General features: G+C 57.8%; 6 protein-coding genes across 6 annotated transcripts; 4 read left to right on the top strand and 2 right to left on the bottom strand.

Moving 5' to 3' along the window:
- On the top strand, positions 1–1458 carry B0I36DRAFT_367912 (methyltransferase domain-containing protein; the record flags this gene model as incomplete). The annotated part of the gene is made up of 1 exon (XM_046159537.1): positions 1–1458. One exon carries the CDS (start codon positions 1–3, stop codon positions 1456–1458), a length of 1458 nt encoding a protein of 485 aa, XP_046007713.1.
- Positions 1459–2022: 564 nt separating this feature from the next.
- Positions 2023–3839, top strand: B0I36DRAFT_334551 (uncharacterized protein). The gene has a single exon (XM_046155365.1). It carries the CDS (start codon positions 2112–2114, stop codon positions 3639–3641), a length of 1530 nt encoding a protein of 509 aa, XP_046007712.1. The 5' UTR covers positions 2023–2111; the 3' UTR covers positions 3642–3839.
- A 1222-nt stretch (positions 3840–5061) lies between these two features.
- Positions 5062–5776, bottom strand: B0I36DRAFT_435299 (uncharacterized protein; the record flags this gene model as incomplete). Its single annotated transcript, XM_046162757.1, has 1 exon — positions 5062–5776. The coding sequence occupies exon 1, from the start codon at positions 5734–5736 to the stop codon at positions 5062–5064; it is 675 nt and encodes a 224-aa protein (XP_046007711.1). The 5' UTR covers positions 5737–5776.
- A 39-nt stretch (positions 5777–5815) lies between these two features.
- Positions 5816–7327, top strand: B0I36DRAFT_276162 (Chloroperoxidase). Its single transcript, XM_046151388.1, has 3 exons — positions 5816–6320; positions 6401–6913; positions 6997–7327. The coding sequence occupies exons 1-3, from the start codon at positions 6224–6226 to the stop codon at positions 7098–7100; spliced, it is 714 nt and encodes a 237-aa protein (XP_046007710.1). The 5' UTR covers positions 5816–6223; the 3' UTR covers positions 7101–7327.
- Positions 7328–7716: 389 nt separating this feature from the next.
- B0I36DRAFT_32468 (cation transport protein-domain-containing protein) lies at positions 7717–10504 on the top strand. Its single transcript, XM_046154138.1, has 6 exons — positions 7717–8140; positions 8207–8984; positions 9055–9378; positions 9447–9525; positions 9584–9597; positions 9656–10504. The coding sequence occupies exons 1-6, from the start codon at positions 7910–7912 to the stop codon at positions 10360–10362; spliced, it is 2133 nt and encodes a 710-aa protein (XP_046007709.1). The 5' UTR covers positions 7717–7909; the 3' UTR covers positions 10363–10504.
- Positions 10505–14144: 3640 nt separating this feature from the next.
- On the bottom strand, positions 14145–15313 carry B0I36DRAFT_367908 (uncharacterized protein; the record flags this gene model as incomplete). The annotated part of the gene is made up of 2 exons (XM_046159536.1): positions 14145–14823; positions 14964–15313. The coding sequence occupies 2 exons, from the start codon at positions 15311–15313 to the stop codon at positions 14145–14147; spliced, it is 1029 nt and encodes a 342-aa protein (XP_046007708.1).
- Between the last annotated feature and the right edge of the window lie 654 nt (positions 15314–15967).

Genomic DNA, 15967 nt, shown 5'->3' with positions numbered 1-15967 from the left:
ATGATCACCCTACCAGGCTCATACTCCAATATTGACACCTACGCAGAAGACCTTTCACGTTTCATTGACTCGCCCCTGTTTCGTCAGATCACAGGCGATATCCACGTGAACGATGCGTTGATCTACAATGCCTGGGAGGCCCTGCCCGCGGAGTGGACAGCCTGGTGGTCGTCCATACCTGATCACCGCCTCGTGCAGCAGGACCTGGTTGACAGCATCGAGGAGCTAAGCACCATTTCGCCAACGAAAAATGAGACCAACAACAACAATGAGAACCGAAGAGCTCTGAATCCATCAGACCGGCCAGAGTCGCTGACGACATGGCTCAGAACAATGCAATCTCTTTCTCTGCCTCGCTCGCAGCGCCCCGGCCCGACTATCGATCTTCCTCCTGTCCTCACGGGCCGGATGAAGACAAAAAAGATTGCCGAGGTCTCTACCGCTGCAGCGTACATCCACCACGTCTGTGAGACCAAAAACATCACCCACATCATCGACATGGGCTCAGGACAAGGCTACCTGTGCGTCTCGCTCGCCTACCTCTTTCCCCATCTGCGGATCCTCGCCATCGACGGCAGCGAGACCCAGCTTGCCGCCTCAAGGGCAGCCGCTGCCAGCCTCGGGGTTCCCGAGCAGAGAATCCAGCACCTGCGACGCTTCATCGAGGGCGGCGGCGGGCGCTCGTCGTCGTCGTCGTCGTCGGCATCGGCCGCATCGTCTCTGACGGAGGAAATGGCCGCCTGGGCAGCTGGCGAGAAGTGCATGCTCGTCGGCCTGCACGCGTGCGGCAACCTGTCGGAGCACATGCTGCGGTTCTTTGTCGAGGCTCCCTTCATCACGTGCCTCGGGACCGTCGGGTGCTGCTACAACCACATCGTCCCGCGCTCGGCGGCCTGCCCTGACGGTTTCCCCATCAGTGAAAAGATGAGAGGACAAGGCGTGCAGCTGAGTGCGACGGCGCTCATGACGGGCTGCCAGGCCCCAAACAACTGGGAGAGGGCGGACCTGAGCGGCGAAAAGGAGTCTTCGTCGGACTATTCGAAGCGACGGCTGTACCGGGCGGTGCTGGAGAAGATCCTTTTCGACAAAGGCATCGAGGTTGGCGGGACGGCGGACAAGAGGCCCGTCTGGGGCGTGCGCAAGGGCGACATGGACAGCCTGGCCAGCTTTACGCGCAGGGCCGTGTCGTGTCTCGGCATTGACGGGGTGAGGATCACCGACGAAGAGCTCGCGGCATATGAGGATCGGTATCGGGGCCACAGCGGGAGGATCGCGATCCTGTGGACGCTCAGTGTCATGTGCTGCAAGATTGTCGAGAGCGTGATTGCTCTCGACCGGTATTTGTTTCTGACCGAGAATGGAGGGGAAGAGGTGGAGGTTTTGCCAATCTTTGACTATAGGATATCGCCGAGGAACTTGATGCTTATAGCTTGCAAGAATAACAAATCGAATCGCTAGCTCACCGACGCCCCCAGATCCTCGCCATAGGGCTGCTAGACATCCGCACTGACTGTGCTGCTCACATGCAAACCCCCAAACACTCAGAGTGTCTAAGGAGCAGTGACGCCATGCATTCGAGAGACGTAAAAGCTCGACTTGAAAGAAACCACAAGTCCTTTGATCTCTGCCCACTACTACAAATAACACGGCATTGTCAAGGAGTGCAAGGTGCAAGACAGCATATTGCGGCTTGGTGTGATAATGTTAGGGCCTGGTGAGTGATCACACCTCTACACCTCCCAGCACAACCCGGAATATCGATCCGTTGGATCGATTCGCTGCCCTACAGCATACTACATTACCTCGCGTCTCATCAGAATAAATCATGCCGTGACTCTCCTACGTGCTCCTGGCAACTACGGCTGGGAACCTCTGTGAGGACGGGATGGTGACATGCGATAAGATAAGCTGTCCGTGACCCCACAGCGAATGAGGACCCTCAATGGACAGCCCCGCCTAAAGTTTGGGGCGTCTTGTCCAGCTCTGGGGGGCTGTTTTGCCACTGCAAGTGTACTGTGCCCTCTTTTTTCCATCACCACCTCGTACGATTGAACAAACCACGACCGACCAGAGAACACCTTCAATCGGCATCCGCACGCAGGGCCGCGACAATGTCCAAGACCAAGAAGAACGCCAAGCGCAAGCTCGAGCAGGCCGCCGCGGCAGGCCTGCACCAGCAACAGCACCAGCCTGCGGCCAAACGCCAGCACGGCCTGCCCTCGCCTCCTCAGACCGGGCCCGACTCGACGACCTCGACCACCACGGCCACGCTGGCATCCGTCATCTCGACCGAGGAGCTCGACATCACAGTCGAGACGCTGCAGACGCTGGCGCAGAACCCGGCCGTCATCAAGGCCAAGGGCTGCCGCGACCTGCGCGCCGCCGTCTACGACTTCCGCCAGGCCTGCACCACGGGCACCTCTGCCACTCCCATCACTGGCAGCTCCGGCAACCTCACGGCGCGCATCTCGGCCGCCCTCGTCGACGCAAAGTACACCGACGCCCTTGTCCTGCTCGCCGAGATGCGCATCCGCAACGAGGCCCCCAAGCTCGGCGCCCTCTGCCGCTGGGTCCGCGACCTCGACGTCACCAGCGGCCTCTCCTCGGGCGCCGTCGACCTCGCCTCGGCCTCCCCCGCCGCCGCAAACCACCAGCTCGCCCTCACCCGCTCCCCCCAGCAGCGCGAGTCCCTCCGCGTCCTCGACTCGGTCCTCCGCGTCACCGGCACTCTCGACCTCCAGCCCTCCGCCCGCTGTCTCACCGTCGACGACCCCATCGCCCTCCACGAGCACTGGAACCTGCGCCATCGCGAACCCCTACCCGTGCGCCAGAGCGTGCTCGACGGCTCGATATCCCAGCACTGCCCGCCCGGCGTCCCCGACAACTTCCACGTCCTCGACCGCACCCCGGCCGCCGAGCGCAAGCCGCCAAACAGCCACGACGCCATCGTCTACCTCAGCGACGACAATGCAGTGCCGCTCTCCCAGACACCGCCCACCACCACCACGTTCCACAAGCACCCGTCCGTGCCGAACCTGTCGCTCATGCGCGACGTCCTCTCCACCGACGAGTGCAAGTCCATCATTGCCGCCTGCGAAAAGGTCGGCTTCCTACCCGACGCACCCTTGCGCGATGACGGCGCCGAGGCCAGCATCCTCGCCCACAATGTCTACTGGATGGTGGACCAGGCCTTCCACGATGTCCTCTGGGACCGAGTCAAGCCCTTCATCCCCACCGAGCTGGACGGCAGGAAGGCGCGCGGCATCAACCGGCGCTTCAGAGTCTACCGGTACGTGCCGGGCGCCGAGTACCGCTGCCACTTTGACGGGGCCTGGCCGCCGTCCGGCGTGGACCCCAAGACGGGCAAGTACGTCTACGACGCGTCCCCGCCCGAGGCCAAGCAGTCGAGCCTGTTCACCTTCCTCGTCTACCTCAACGACGACTTTGAGGGCGGCGAGACGACCTTCTTCACGCCCAGCCTGCGCGAGGGCGTCATGAACGCCTACCCCGTGCAGCCCGTCATGGGCTCCATCGCGCTGTTCCCGCATGGCGAGAGCAAGGGCGCGCTGCTGCACGAAGGCACGGGCGTGAGGAAGGGCGCCAAGTACATCATCCGGACGGACGTCGAGTATGATGTTTGAGGCTAGTCTGACGACACGAAAAGCACGAGATTGACGATCAAATGACAACATGATTCCCATGAGGACATACTTACTTCTAATGGCGTTTGCCTGGAATAATTGACTATCTTGTTTGAACACGAGAAAGTGCGATTGTGAGATATGCAACTTGTTCCAGTTGACCCCCACACAAACATCATTAAAAAGTCGTTCACAGTGCTACAGTGCTCATTCGTGTGATGCGCGGAACATGTGAAATGATGCATGCCTGTGAAAAAAAACCAGAGGTAAGCTAGCTTCCTTTGAGCGTCGTCGCCAAAATGTGTCATGATGCGATCAGAAAGAGTCTCCCGTCTTCTGGAACCTGGCCCACATAGGATGGTGCAGGATAGCTTCAGACGGGGCGCCGTGGCTCGTGCCTTGCCGATCAGCATCTAGGATGCCCATGGCCCTGACTCCGTAGTACTCAGGGGTTTTGGCAGCAGCGTCGAGGAACCACCCAAGTAAGTGGAGAACGGCACTGCTCCATCACGACAGCCCTTCTCCACTCGATAGGGAATATCAGATGGCCAGCTGTCCCGCATGCGAACATCAGACTCCTGAATGGCGTGTTGGGAGTCCTGACATACTGGAGGAGCATGGGTCGCGGAGCTGAATAGCCTGTCGTTGTGTACTTGGGACTGGACTCTGAATCCCCATGATTGGGGCACGCCGCCCCTCTGCAGACCTTCCCCCTCGTGGCTGTTCCGCATTCATTCCGCGGCCAGTAGCTTGCCGAGGCGGGGAGCAGAGAAGGCCTGTCACTTTGTAGGGGTACTCCAGCGGTAGAGTGGCCGGTTGACTCCAGACCCTGCCTCGCTAGTTTCCCACGCGGCGCCGTACCGCAGCCACCTCTTGCATGCTACTCCTTGTGTGACCTGGCACTCATCATTCAATTTATCACGCGCGAGGCTAAGTCCTCACCATTGCCGGCTTTGGGTTTAAGCTCCGCCTCTCCCGACATGGCAGGACCCTGGTTACGGCTGAGAAGTCCAATCTTGGGCTTGGGACTTTCTTAGCCCCGCGGAATGGGTTTCCAGGCAGGCTTCAGTGGGTCACCCCGAAAATCCACGGCGCATGCTGCGGCTGTTGCGGGGAGAACTCTGTGGTGTGCGCGCGCCAACATGGACCTAGGAGGGGTCCGTCCTACTGGAAGACGTGCCGGGCTGGCAATTTCGCTGGAAGCAATCAAGCCATGACGATCTCAACACTTTGAGTACTGGATATGGCAAGCCACTGCCCGACAGCGGAAGAAATAAAGTCGCCTTCCCCCTTGACAGGCTACGAACGGGGCCGTGATCACAGACAGCATCACATGGAGGAGAACCACCAGACAATTCCTGAAGTGTAATGCGAGAGACCCCTGAGCTTTCGAGGCCTGCAGCTCATGTCGCCTCTACCTTCAGCCTACCGCTTTGCCAAGGCTTTCGATGCCCCTTTCTGGAAAGTGACAAAGAGCGTTGCATTCGGATCGGGCTTCAGCTGGCGATACCACAAGGGCCGCTCCAGGATCTAGGCCCATGCTGTCCTGCATGCCTCTAACTGGCTGCCGTTGTTGTTGTGGTGGTGGTGGTGGTCGTCGTCGCCCGTGATCGTCGTGGCGTTGCTGTTGCTGTTGCTCCCTCCCTTGACCCAATTTGCGTGGCGTTATGCTCTCTGCCGGTGATGCAGCCACGGCCACATGGTCAAGAACAGGGAAATACATGCAGGGGAAAAGCCCGGGGTCCCATGTGCGCTGTAACCCGCCCAAAGGCAATCGTGGATCCACTGTTGTTGGAGTCGCCGATCTGGCCCTTGATCTTGGCTCGACCCGCTGGTTTTGACAGTGACAGCATGAGGAGGAAGCATGAAGCTGAAGTCGCGCTGTCAAGGCAAAACAACAACCAACAACAGTCGGAATCATAGATTCGATGATGGGTTGTACATTTCCCACGTCGAGAGCGTCAAGCACGTGAAGGCTGGCTTCTGCAACGGAGCCGGACGCTTCCAACCTTATGCTGCGCCATGGCACAAGCATAACAACAACATAGGCCGGGGCCTCCCGGCACTTGCCAATCACGACACCGGCAGAGGTCATCAGCGCTGCCTGGCCCCTGGCCTCCCACAACCACTACAGGGGGACGAATGCGCGCCAATGCCACCATCAGCGGAGAAGACCCCGTCTTCATTATCCCTGGCGTTGGGAATCGAGAGCCAGCACATCTGCCACTGCCAATCTGGGTTTCAAGCTCGCAAGCTGCGGAGGGGCCGGGCACATGGTACTGTCCCTGGTCTGGAGAGCCCCCGCGCGAAAACAATGACTGCCCTAGATCGAGAACATCGGCCACATCTTCCCCTTTCGGTAACCACGCGCGGACTGGGAACGATAACAGGTGACACAACCCTTGCTCGTTCATCGAGCAGTGTCCTCGCTTGGGCTACCTACCATCGCGCGGTGACTTAAATATCACGATGCGCTGCATCCCTGTGTGTATCGAGCTCATGTCGATCCTACCATCTCTGCATCCGCCAAGCCTCTCGTTCTTTGTGATTAGCTGCTCACTCTCTACACTCTTTCGCCCATCATGAAGTTTACGGCCGTCGCCAGCACTGCAGCTCTCGTTGCCGCCGTTACCGCCGATCCCATTGGTCACGGTTGGCAGGCCCCCAAGCCTGGCTACAGTGAGTCTTTCTGATGCACTCATTGTGACTTCGTCCTACTATTTGGCACAGCTCGCTCACCGTCGCCCTCGTCGTCACAGGCCGCTCTCCCTGCCCCATGTTGAACGCCATCGCGAACCACGGCTATATTTCGCGTAACGGCAAGAACATCTCGCTGCCGGAGCTGCAGAACGGCTTCAAGGAGGGCGTCAACTTTGTCGCCGACATCCTGACGCAGGTCGGCAACATTGCGCTGACCATCTCGACCACGGGCAACGCCTCGACCTTCAACCTGCACGACCTCGGCGCGCACAACGTCATCGAGCACGACGGCTCGCTCTCCCGCAAGGACATGTACTTTGGCGACCAGGTCCCCTTTGACCAGGCCACGTGGAAGACGACCGTCTCCCAGATGACGGGCCCCACGGTGCCCATCGCCACGGCCGGCAAGATCCGCCTCAACCGCCTCGCCGCTGCCCAGGCTGCCAACCCTGAGTTCACCCTCAACGACCTCGGCACCCAGGCCTCTGTCGCCGACACGGCCCTGTACCAGATCGCCCTGGGCGACATGGTGAACGGCAACCCAAAGACCAAATATGTCAAGATCCTCTTTGGTGAGTTTTGTCTTGTGGTGCAGCTATGGGACATGGTGTGGTGAATGGTGGCGCGTATATACTAATCGATGTTGTCTGTGCAGAGCAAGAGCGCATTCCCTTCAACGAGGGCTACAAGCGCAAGGATGATCCCATCACTCAGGAGAAACTTGACGCCGTCATTGCTCAGGTGGCTGCTGTCGTTTAAGTCATGATATGGTGTCTCGGGGTAAGGGGTTAAAGAGTAAGCGATTAGGCCTGGATTATGTGTGCTGCCGGTGTTTGTGTCTTATGAGACCAGTTAAATCAATTGAGCCTAGGCATCATCGTACACTATCCTGAGTCGAAGATTCTGGGAATGGGTGACAGCTTGGTTCGCATATCGTGTCCACATAGAGCATAAGCATACATTCAGTGGGCAGTATGATAAACCATGCACGCATGACGGTGAGCCGCTGTTGGTGGTAATGTTGATCCGTTCCACGCCTCTGGAAAGTCTTGCCCCTGGGCCCCTTTTCACATGATCTCAGCCTCGAATATGCCCGAATCGAACGACGAATTGGCTAGATGTCAACAAGGGTTGCCTGAACAGTGTCTCTCGCAACCGGAGTGTACGGGCCAATGCAACCCTGTTGAAAGTGCCGACAAATAAAAAGCTTCGATCAACACAAGCATAATGTAAGATAAGGGCGGAGCTAGGGGTACGTATTTTCCCCCCACACGGGCTCTTGCAACTGGGCGAGAGCCTCTACTCTCTATTTCGGGTGGCGCCACTGCTACGGTGGGGCAAAGGGACCAGGCTTTTTTTCGCGACACCGCCATTACCGGCTTATCCTGAGTTTGGAGACTATGACGCTCACTTCACCAGCTTCGCACCAACTCCAGCTCGCGCTGAGCAGCCGACCACGAGCGTCAGTCACGACGGCACCGTCTGGCTGACCACACACGCCGGTCCTGCCTGCCCTGTCCTGCCCATCACCAGCTATCCTACATCATCAAAAGCGAAGTCCCGTCACGATGAGAGGCTTCCCAGACGGACGTCTGCGGTCCGGCCTGAGCTCCGCTCTATCTGGCTTGGCAGCCGTCTGCCCACCACTCAACTTCATCACGATCCATTATGCCTATTTTATTGTCGTCCCGCTCGTGACGTCGCTCATTTTCTGGGGCTCGTCGAAACCCTCCTATACCATCTCTTATGTCGACAGTCTGTTCCTCGTGACCTCGGCCATGACCGAGGCTGGGCTCAATGTAAGTGGAAGAACGGACTCAAATCGTAGTGACATCCATCCTGACCATGAGCTCGGGGGCCCCTAGACGATCAATCTCAGCCAGATGACCACATTCCAGCAAATGCTGCTGGCCTTCCTCATTGTGATTGGCGGCCAGATCTGGGTGTCTATCTGGACAGTGCAAGTGCGCAAGCACGCCTTTGAACAACGCTTCAAGGAGGTTGTCCGCAGAGAGCGGCAGAGGCAGCTCGATCGCCGCGGTACGGGACAGTCCTTCATGTCCCGGTTAAGCACACTGCGAACATCTCGGTCGCATACCCAGATACCTATTCATGACCCCGGATCAGAGCCGGCTGCCACGCAACAGGCACACACGCCAGGGACATCCGACCAGCCCGCAACCCTTGCTATGCGAGAGACACTGCCTGAGCCATCCAGTCCCCGCTCTCCTGGTGACCACATCACCTTTGCGGACCGTTCATCTCATAGCCACGATGTGGGTGTGACTCGACGCCACGGTCAACACCGCGCCGGCACAGACACGGTTGCTAGCGAGAAGGACGCTCGAGACATCGGCAAGCTGTCAAAGGAGCGCCGAGACGAGTTGGGCGGCACCGAGTATCGCGCGTTGAAGCTCCTCTCCTTCATCGTGCCCGCGTACTTCTTCTGCTGGCAGATCCTCGGCTGTATTGCGCTCGGCGCCTGGATCGCCGTGAACCTGCCGCAGCCTGCTCTGGACAATGCCATTAACCCGTGGTGGAACGGAGTCTTCAATGGCTTGTCGGCTTTCAACAACAGCGGCATGAGTGTTCTGGATCTCAACATGATTCCATACCAGGACGCCTACTTTGTGCAGATCGTCAGTGAGTAGCACTGCACCAACCGATATCAGGCATGTTCGCACTGCGCTCGAGATTGCTGACTATGCAACAGTGGGCTGCATGATTCTCGCCGGTAACACGGCATACCCAATCTTGCTGCGCCTCGGCATCTGGGCAGGGCTCAAGGTGCTAAACTGGGCGACCCCAGGTGGCTCCTTCACGGAGTGGAAGGACACATTGGCGTACATCCTCAAGTACCCACGTCGCGTGTATACCAACATGTTTGGATCGCGGCAGACGTGGTGGCTGCTCTTCATGCTCATCCTGCTCAACGGGACAGACTGGGTGGCTTATGAGATCCTCAACTTGGGAAACACGGAGTTGGAGAAGATTCCCGTGGGATCACGAATCATGAACGGCCTTTTCCAAGCACTTGGTAAGTCACCTGAGTTTGTTCCACGCAGATACATGCGACTTGTTATCAACACTAACACTTCCTGAAAGCTGTCCGAGCTGGTGGCTTCTACATTGTGCCCATTCCGATCCTCTACATTGGCTTGCAGGTCCTCTATGTTGTGATGATGTAAGTCAGGCTCTTCGCTGTTAGCGCTCTGTTCATATGGCTGACCAGTATTCTACAGGTACATCTCTGCTTGTAAGATCAACCCATGGCGCACGTTTCTTCCCCCCGTCTCTATACTAACAACAACCAGATCCCGTGGTTATCACCATGCGACACTCAAACATCTACGAAGAGCGGTCTCTAGGCATCTACCCAGACTCGGATGCGATCTCGCACCCTCTCCAACGCAGCCCCTCGGTTGGAAGCCGCCAGAGCCGCGTAGAGCGGCGACGCAACTCGGTCAGCCGCGCCATCCGCGGGACACTATTCGACTGGAGCGGCGTCGGCGCGGTGGTGCCTCCCACCAGCCACGGCCAGGTCCAATCTTCCGACCGGCGCAGCGCGCCCTTCCGCGATGCCGGGCCGTCCAGTGCCAACAACGACACGAGCGGGAGCTTCGTGCGGCACCAGATCCGCAGCCAGCTCTCGCACGACCTCTGGCTCATCGTGCTGGCCGTGCTGCTCATCGCAATCATCGAGACGAAGCACTTCCTCGAGGACCCCGTGACGTACTCGGTCTTCAACATCCTCTTCGAGGTCGTGTCCGCGTACGGCTGCGTCGGCATCAGTCTGGGCGTGCCGTGGAACAACTTCAGCTTCGCGGGCGGGTGGTACTCTGGGTCAAAGCTCGTGCTCGTGCTCGTCATGCTGCGCGGCAGGCATCGGGGCTTGCCGGTCGCGCTGGACCGCGCGGTGCAGCTCCCCAGCGACGACATGGATGACGTCGAGGACCAGGAGGATCTTCGTGCAAGGAGGAGCATGTCTGCTCGGGGCCAGAGGCAGGAGGTTGCTATTTAGAGGAGCAGACTTTCACAAGTATCAGCCAATCATGCTCCTATAAGTCTTTGCCTTCCTTGTCAAGCGATTAGGCATTGGTGATACTAAAGTTCCTCACAGTCGAGCTACGTCTGACTGTGGTGTGGTTTCGTGACCTGGTGCTGCGGCAAAAATGTCCGCAGGGTACGAAAACACGTGCTGCAGTGGGGGAGAGAGCGCCTTGGCAACGCCTGAGAGCGCGGAAGCCGTCTTGCCGTTGGGTATGTCGCGCAAATATGTGGACGCCTTTAAGCTATGGGGACTTCTAGAGCAGGGGTTTGTGCTGTGTGCGTGCGCTCAAAAAGTAGAGATACTTTGTGTAGATGTGTGGCAAGCTCGTTACAGCGGAAGCGGCCACGACCTGAGCCTCCATTTGCCAAAGCCTCTGAGCCCCTGGAACCTGCAACTGCACGGCCGCTTCAGCCTGTATGCGGCGAAGAACGTCGCGGGGCCTCGTCGATGCATGGCAAATCATAGTCAGGCAGGCGGAGCGAGGCGAGAAGTTTCGGCCGTTCATAACAGGGGTTCTGGGGGCGGAGCCGTTGCAGTATGGAAAGGATGCCCTATGGGAGAAGGCTAGAAAGAGCAGTGCGGCTGCGGACTTTTCGGTGAACCGGAAGAACGAACCCCAATCTGGCGAACTGCGTATATAGAGCTCTTCAGAGCTCCTCAGGCCGCCATTTATGATTCAACTGACTCCGTTCATAATGAAGCAGACTCTAGACACGACGTGCGCTCCCTAACAGACGACTCAGCTGCCGCGAGTGAGTATCAGCTTTCACTGCTGTCCTGGTCTAGGGGAAGTGGCACAACCCTAATCTAGGGGCTACCTCACTAGCCCGCTATATGGGCTTACAGCTACACAACGTTTTGGCCTTCTCCTGCTAGACATGCTCCGCTGCTGTAACTGCTCTCCCTCGAAGCTTCCATCGAGATTATTATCTTGCCTCTATCTCTCCCACTTGCCTCGGTATGATTATTACCCAGGGTATACCAAGACCGTGCTCTCTTGCACGTTCCAACTCCAACCAATCACTCCCCAACCTGTACATGCCTTTCACCGCACTCCTAGGCCACTTTACCATGGCCATTCCATCGTGAAGTTCATCCAGCCGAGACTAAGCCTGCACACCTTGGCGGATATAATTGAATAATTAGTGAGAGTCAAGGTTCCGCGCTCTTGTTAAATGGCTCTTTCTTATTCAACATCCTCGCCTCCGTCTAAGTGATATCTGGCTCGTTCATCGACTCTTAGGTCTTCTCTGCACACCTACGCACCTCCCTTACCCCGATAACAACTCCTTGCACATCCGCTCACTGCATCGACATATGGCGCAGAAGTGAAATGCCATATATCGGCTAGAGAAGGTGCGAGTCTCGACAATGGGGATTGAGCGGCCCACGAAAGGACCGTGCTAGGGGAATGGACTACGGAAAAGAGCAGAGGGAGCAGCGCAAGAGATATCTACGGGCCGTGTAGTGTGGTTATGATTCTTAGAAGGTCTCGGCGGAGGTTGAGAAATTCTTGGGTACTTGGGGTTTGTGTTGATGGGAAGGGGGTGAGGGCTCCCCTCTGTGATAGCTAGAAAAGCAGTGCATGGTTTCTGTCGCTGCAGCAGATCCCTGTCGCCCGTCAGTAAAAGGACAAGGCCCGACGTTCCTCCCGGCCATGACGACCACTCGACAACAGCGGTAGCAGGCTACGTTGCACCTTTTGGCCTCTGCGCCTCTGTGCTGACACTTTTGCTACTGTTTCTTGTTGTGCCGGGTCCCTGCGATTGCCCGTTGCTCACTCTGGGCAGTGCTGTGCACAGTTGACTGCATGGCGGCAGTCAGAAGCGGCAGGTAGGTGCTGGCCCTGCCTGCATCTGCCGGGAGAGTACGGGACATGGTCCGACTGGGTGATCTGGTGAGATTGCTGGGCTATCTTGCCACTGGTAGAGTACCGGGTCGGATCCCTGCCAGTGAGCATAATCTCCGTTTACGGCCAGGACTGGTGTGCTCTCGTTGGCGAGACTCTGCTCCGGCTCGCCAATCACCTCTGTCGGGAGTGCGACCGGCTCGAGGACGGGCTCTACGTCGATCGACTTGAGCCATGTCGTGATCTTTGGCATTGGTGTCGTGCTGCCGAGCATGCACAGGTCTGTTGAGAGGACTCCCGGGCTCCTGCAGGGAGAGGCGTCCGTTACCGATTCTTCCGACCCTCTGGGTTTCGAGAAACCGCGTGGCGGCATAGAAGACAAAGATGGACGAAGACGACGTGAAGGGGCGTGCTGGCTGTGGAGCAAGCCGGACAGGGGAAGGGGGAAACCACCGGCTGCAAGGTTGAGCTGCTCGTCATGTGGCGTGACAGCATGTGTGGGAACGGCATCGTGACGCCGGCAGATCGGGGCCCCGTGTGCGTTGCCTGCCAAGATGTTCGTATCAGCAACTCGCAACAGGGTCGCAGCAAGGTTAGTCGCAGCTATACTTGATGTCGTCTCCTATCATGAATGCGCAGGTAATGCTTACGGTGACAACTGGCACAGCAAGCACAAGCACCGCCAAGTACTTTCTAGCCACGAAGCACGTGCTATCTCGACCGCGGACGGAGATGGGCGTGCCAGGAGTCAGCGACGCCTTGTCCCAACTTGGCCGGCAGCTCGGAAACTTCTCCGCCCCCCACGCGACGAGCCACTCGTCCCTGGCCGGGTCGGAGCGTGGGTGCAAGCAAACATGCCAGGTGTTTTTGAACCAACAGAGTATGCTCAGCCAGACTCGGCCCCCTACGGGCGCTCTGCTGACCGGCTGCTGCCGCGGTACACTTCGTCGTATCAACAAATCTTGGCGGGCGGGGGGCAATGCAGAACCCCTGCTGTCCAGAGACGACGGCCAGGCCGGATTATCTTCCGCCGTGTCTTGGGCTCCTACTGACGTCGTTGGCAGGATTGCGAGTCCCCCGCGGATCTTTCTCCCATAGCCGTTCAGCAGAGGAAGGGGCACAAGATCAAAGGAAAAAGGTATGCGAGCCACGAAGTTTTCCCACGCAGGCAGTCTTCACCTTTTTACCAGATCAATCAAATTAAGCATGATTCTCATTTATCACTTGAAAGCAGTCACACAATTAACTGAGCGTGTTCTCTGTCCAAGCAGCCAGCGACCCGAACAGCATCTGAGATTGGAGGACCAATGGGATAGTTGGTGTAATGTCGCCGAGGTTTTACCTACCTCGTTGTACAGTGGCCCCTGATGTCCAGGCTTATGGTTGACCCCGGAAGTCGGATCGAAAGAAAAGAGGAGGGGTGTGTGTGTGTGTGTGTGTGTGTGTGTGTGTGTGTTAATCGCCTACTGGTTCGATGCCTACGTTAAAGGTCATCGGCGCGCATGGTAGCACGTAGTACACGAAGTCGAGCATTTCAGCATTACGGGTTAGCACCATAGAACCCTCGCCTTGGTCACACAGTCATCGACCACCCTAGTCCTCATCTTAATCGGAATATTCGCAATGACTCGTGTCCTCCGTCGACCAGGGCGAGACGACGATCGCCATCGTCGTGGTTCAGAGTCGTCAGGGCGGCCGTAAAGGCTGCCCGAACTATAGGGAGGTGGTCTTCTCCGCCTGCGTACTTATCGGGAGAGGAGAGGCCGTTGAGGACGGATTACAGGGCCTATCTGGATTTACGATACGGCCGGACCGAGTTCATATAAATCATTCGCTCGCACAGACCGTGTTGCTTCTGGCACTCAACGCTCACTACTCAAGTCTGATGTCCCGTCTCCGTGCTCTATCGGCCTATGTTGGCCGGATCTGACCATGCAGGGAGCTCATACCTCACCCTGCCTTCCCCTGACAGCTCGGCCTCGGGTGCAAATCCGGGAGCAGCGTAGTATTGCTGCTGCTGCTGTGGATGTTGGTAGTCTGGGTACAGTTGTTCGCTGCGCAGACCCGTCACATTCGAGTGACTGATGATGCCGTCAGTGCTGTGTCTTTCTCGTTGTGCTCGCCGACGATGCCGCAGAATCAGCCATACAGCCAGAACGAGCAGGGCCAAGGCCACCACAATGCCAGCCACTATCCCCGCTATCGCTCCTGGCGAGAGCCCACCGCTCTTGGGATTCGGGCTGACCGTGACGACGGGTCCGACGCCGTTGGCCGTCGGAGAAGCGATAGCCGAAACCGCAGCTGACGGACTAGCCGTCATACCCGAGGCCGCCGCGTCGTCGATGAGACTCAGGTCGCTCTCCTGCCAGACGATGCGGACGGCGGGCCAAAAAAAGTCATTCGTGGTGACCGTGACGACGGGTCCGACGCCGTTGGCCGTCGTCGGGTGGTATGTTGTGGGCAGATTCATCTGGACGTTCTGGATGGTGACACCGCAGATTTGCGCCGCGAAGGCCGTCCTGCCCGTCAGTTTTCGGACGCAGCGCTGGTCGCCGTTGTTGATGTAGTCGTACGAGTACACTCTATCTTTGAACATCAATTCCTGTTTGTTCTTTTTTCCCTTGCCCGTCATTGTTCATCACTCGCAGCCAACGATGCAGAACCGCTACTATTGGGAAAGAAAGGGGAGAGAGAGAGAGAGCGAGACATAGGATAGACCTACGTGGGACAGCACACAGCCCCCGTCTGGGTGGGATCAAGCGGCAACGCCCCAGACGCCGCAACACCGATCCCATCCCCGACCTGCGTCGCCGCGATCGTGAAACCATCCGGGCAGAACACGCCGGGCGAGTAATACCCCCAGAGATCAAATGTGGAGGGGTACGGCGGGAAGCAGTCGACCGCCCAGTGGACCCAGAGAAGGCTGCTCGCGGCCGTGGACTCGCACGTCTGGGCCGGGTAGCCACTGCTGCAGGGCAACGAGAGGCACGCGAGCACCGTGTTGTAGCATGCCACTGGCGGCGTCCATATGGATGTCAGAGGCCCGAGGTTTTGCATTGTTTTGGACGCCATGGCTTGTAGTGCTGCTGCTTCTTCTGCAAGTCGTTCAAAGTAGGAGAGGGGGCCCCATTGCAGCAGCGTAAGCGATATTATTGCATACAAGGGATTTAGCGGAGCAGCGAGGGGGAGGGGAAGGGCGGACGCGTAGGAGAAAGATAAATTCCACATGAGCAGCAGCCCAGGTGACTTCTGCCAAATTATCCGGCACAGCTGGCCAAGGTGGCTATGCCTAGCTAAGGAACCATGAAACAAGCTCTGCGGAGTCACCTCCGATAGTCTAATGTCAGCCACTCGTCCGAAGGCTCCGGCAATTGGGCCATGCAGAGCACACAGCTCTTGGCGCTACACGATATTTAGTTTTTAGCTTCATGCAAGCCGTCAAGCCGCCTTATTCAGCTCATGGTTGAGCAGCACCCTGTGCAGCGCTGAGCCTAGTCCGAGATGCCCTTCGTAGGGCCCGAGGGGATTTCGCCTTCGCCGCTTATTACGTTGAGCATTACGCGTTGAACAGGTTTCACTTGCGATATATGAAGATTAATCGAGAGTGTGACTCTGACACCGCAACAGATGCCTTCCTCTCCCGACAGCTCGAGAGGCAGCAGAGCTAACCGCGCTCAGCAAATCTCCGAACGATTCATGCCCGCATAAAAGGTGCACAAGAAAAGC

Source organism: Microdochium trichocladiopsis (genome assembly GCF_020744255.1).
Source record: "Microdochium trichocladiopsis strain MPI-CAGE-CH-0230 chromosome Unknown B0I36scaffold_10, whole genome shotgun sequence".
Lineage (NCBI taxonomy): Eukaryota > Fungi > Ascomycota > Sordariomycetes > Xylariales > Microdochiaceae > Microdochium > Microdochium trichocladiopsis.
The sequence above is the reverse complement of the archived record's forward strand: the minus strand, read 5'-3'. Positions and strand labels throughout refer to the sequence as shown.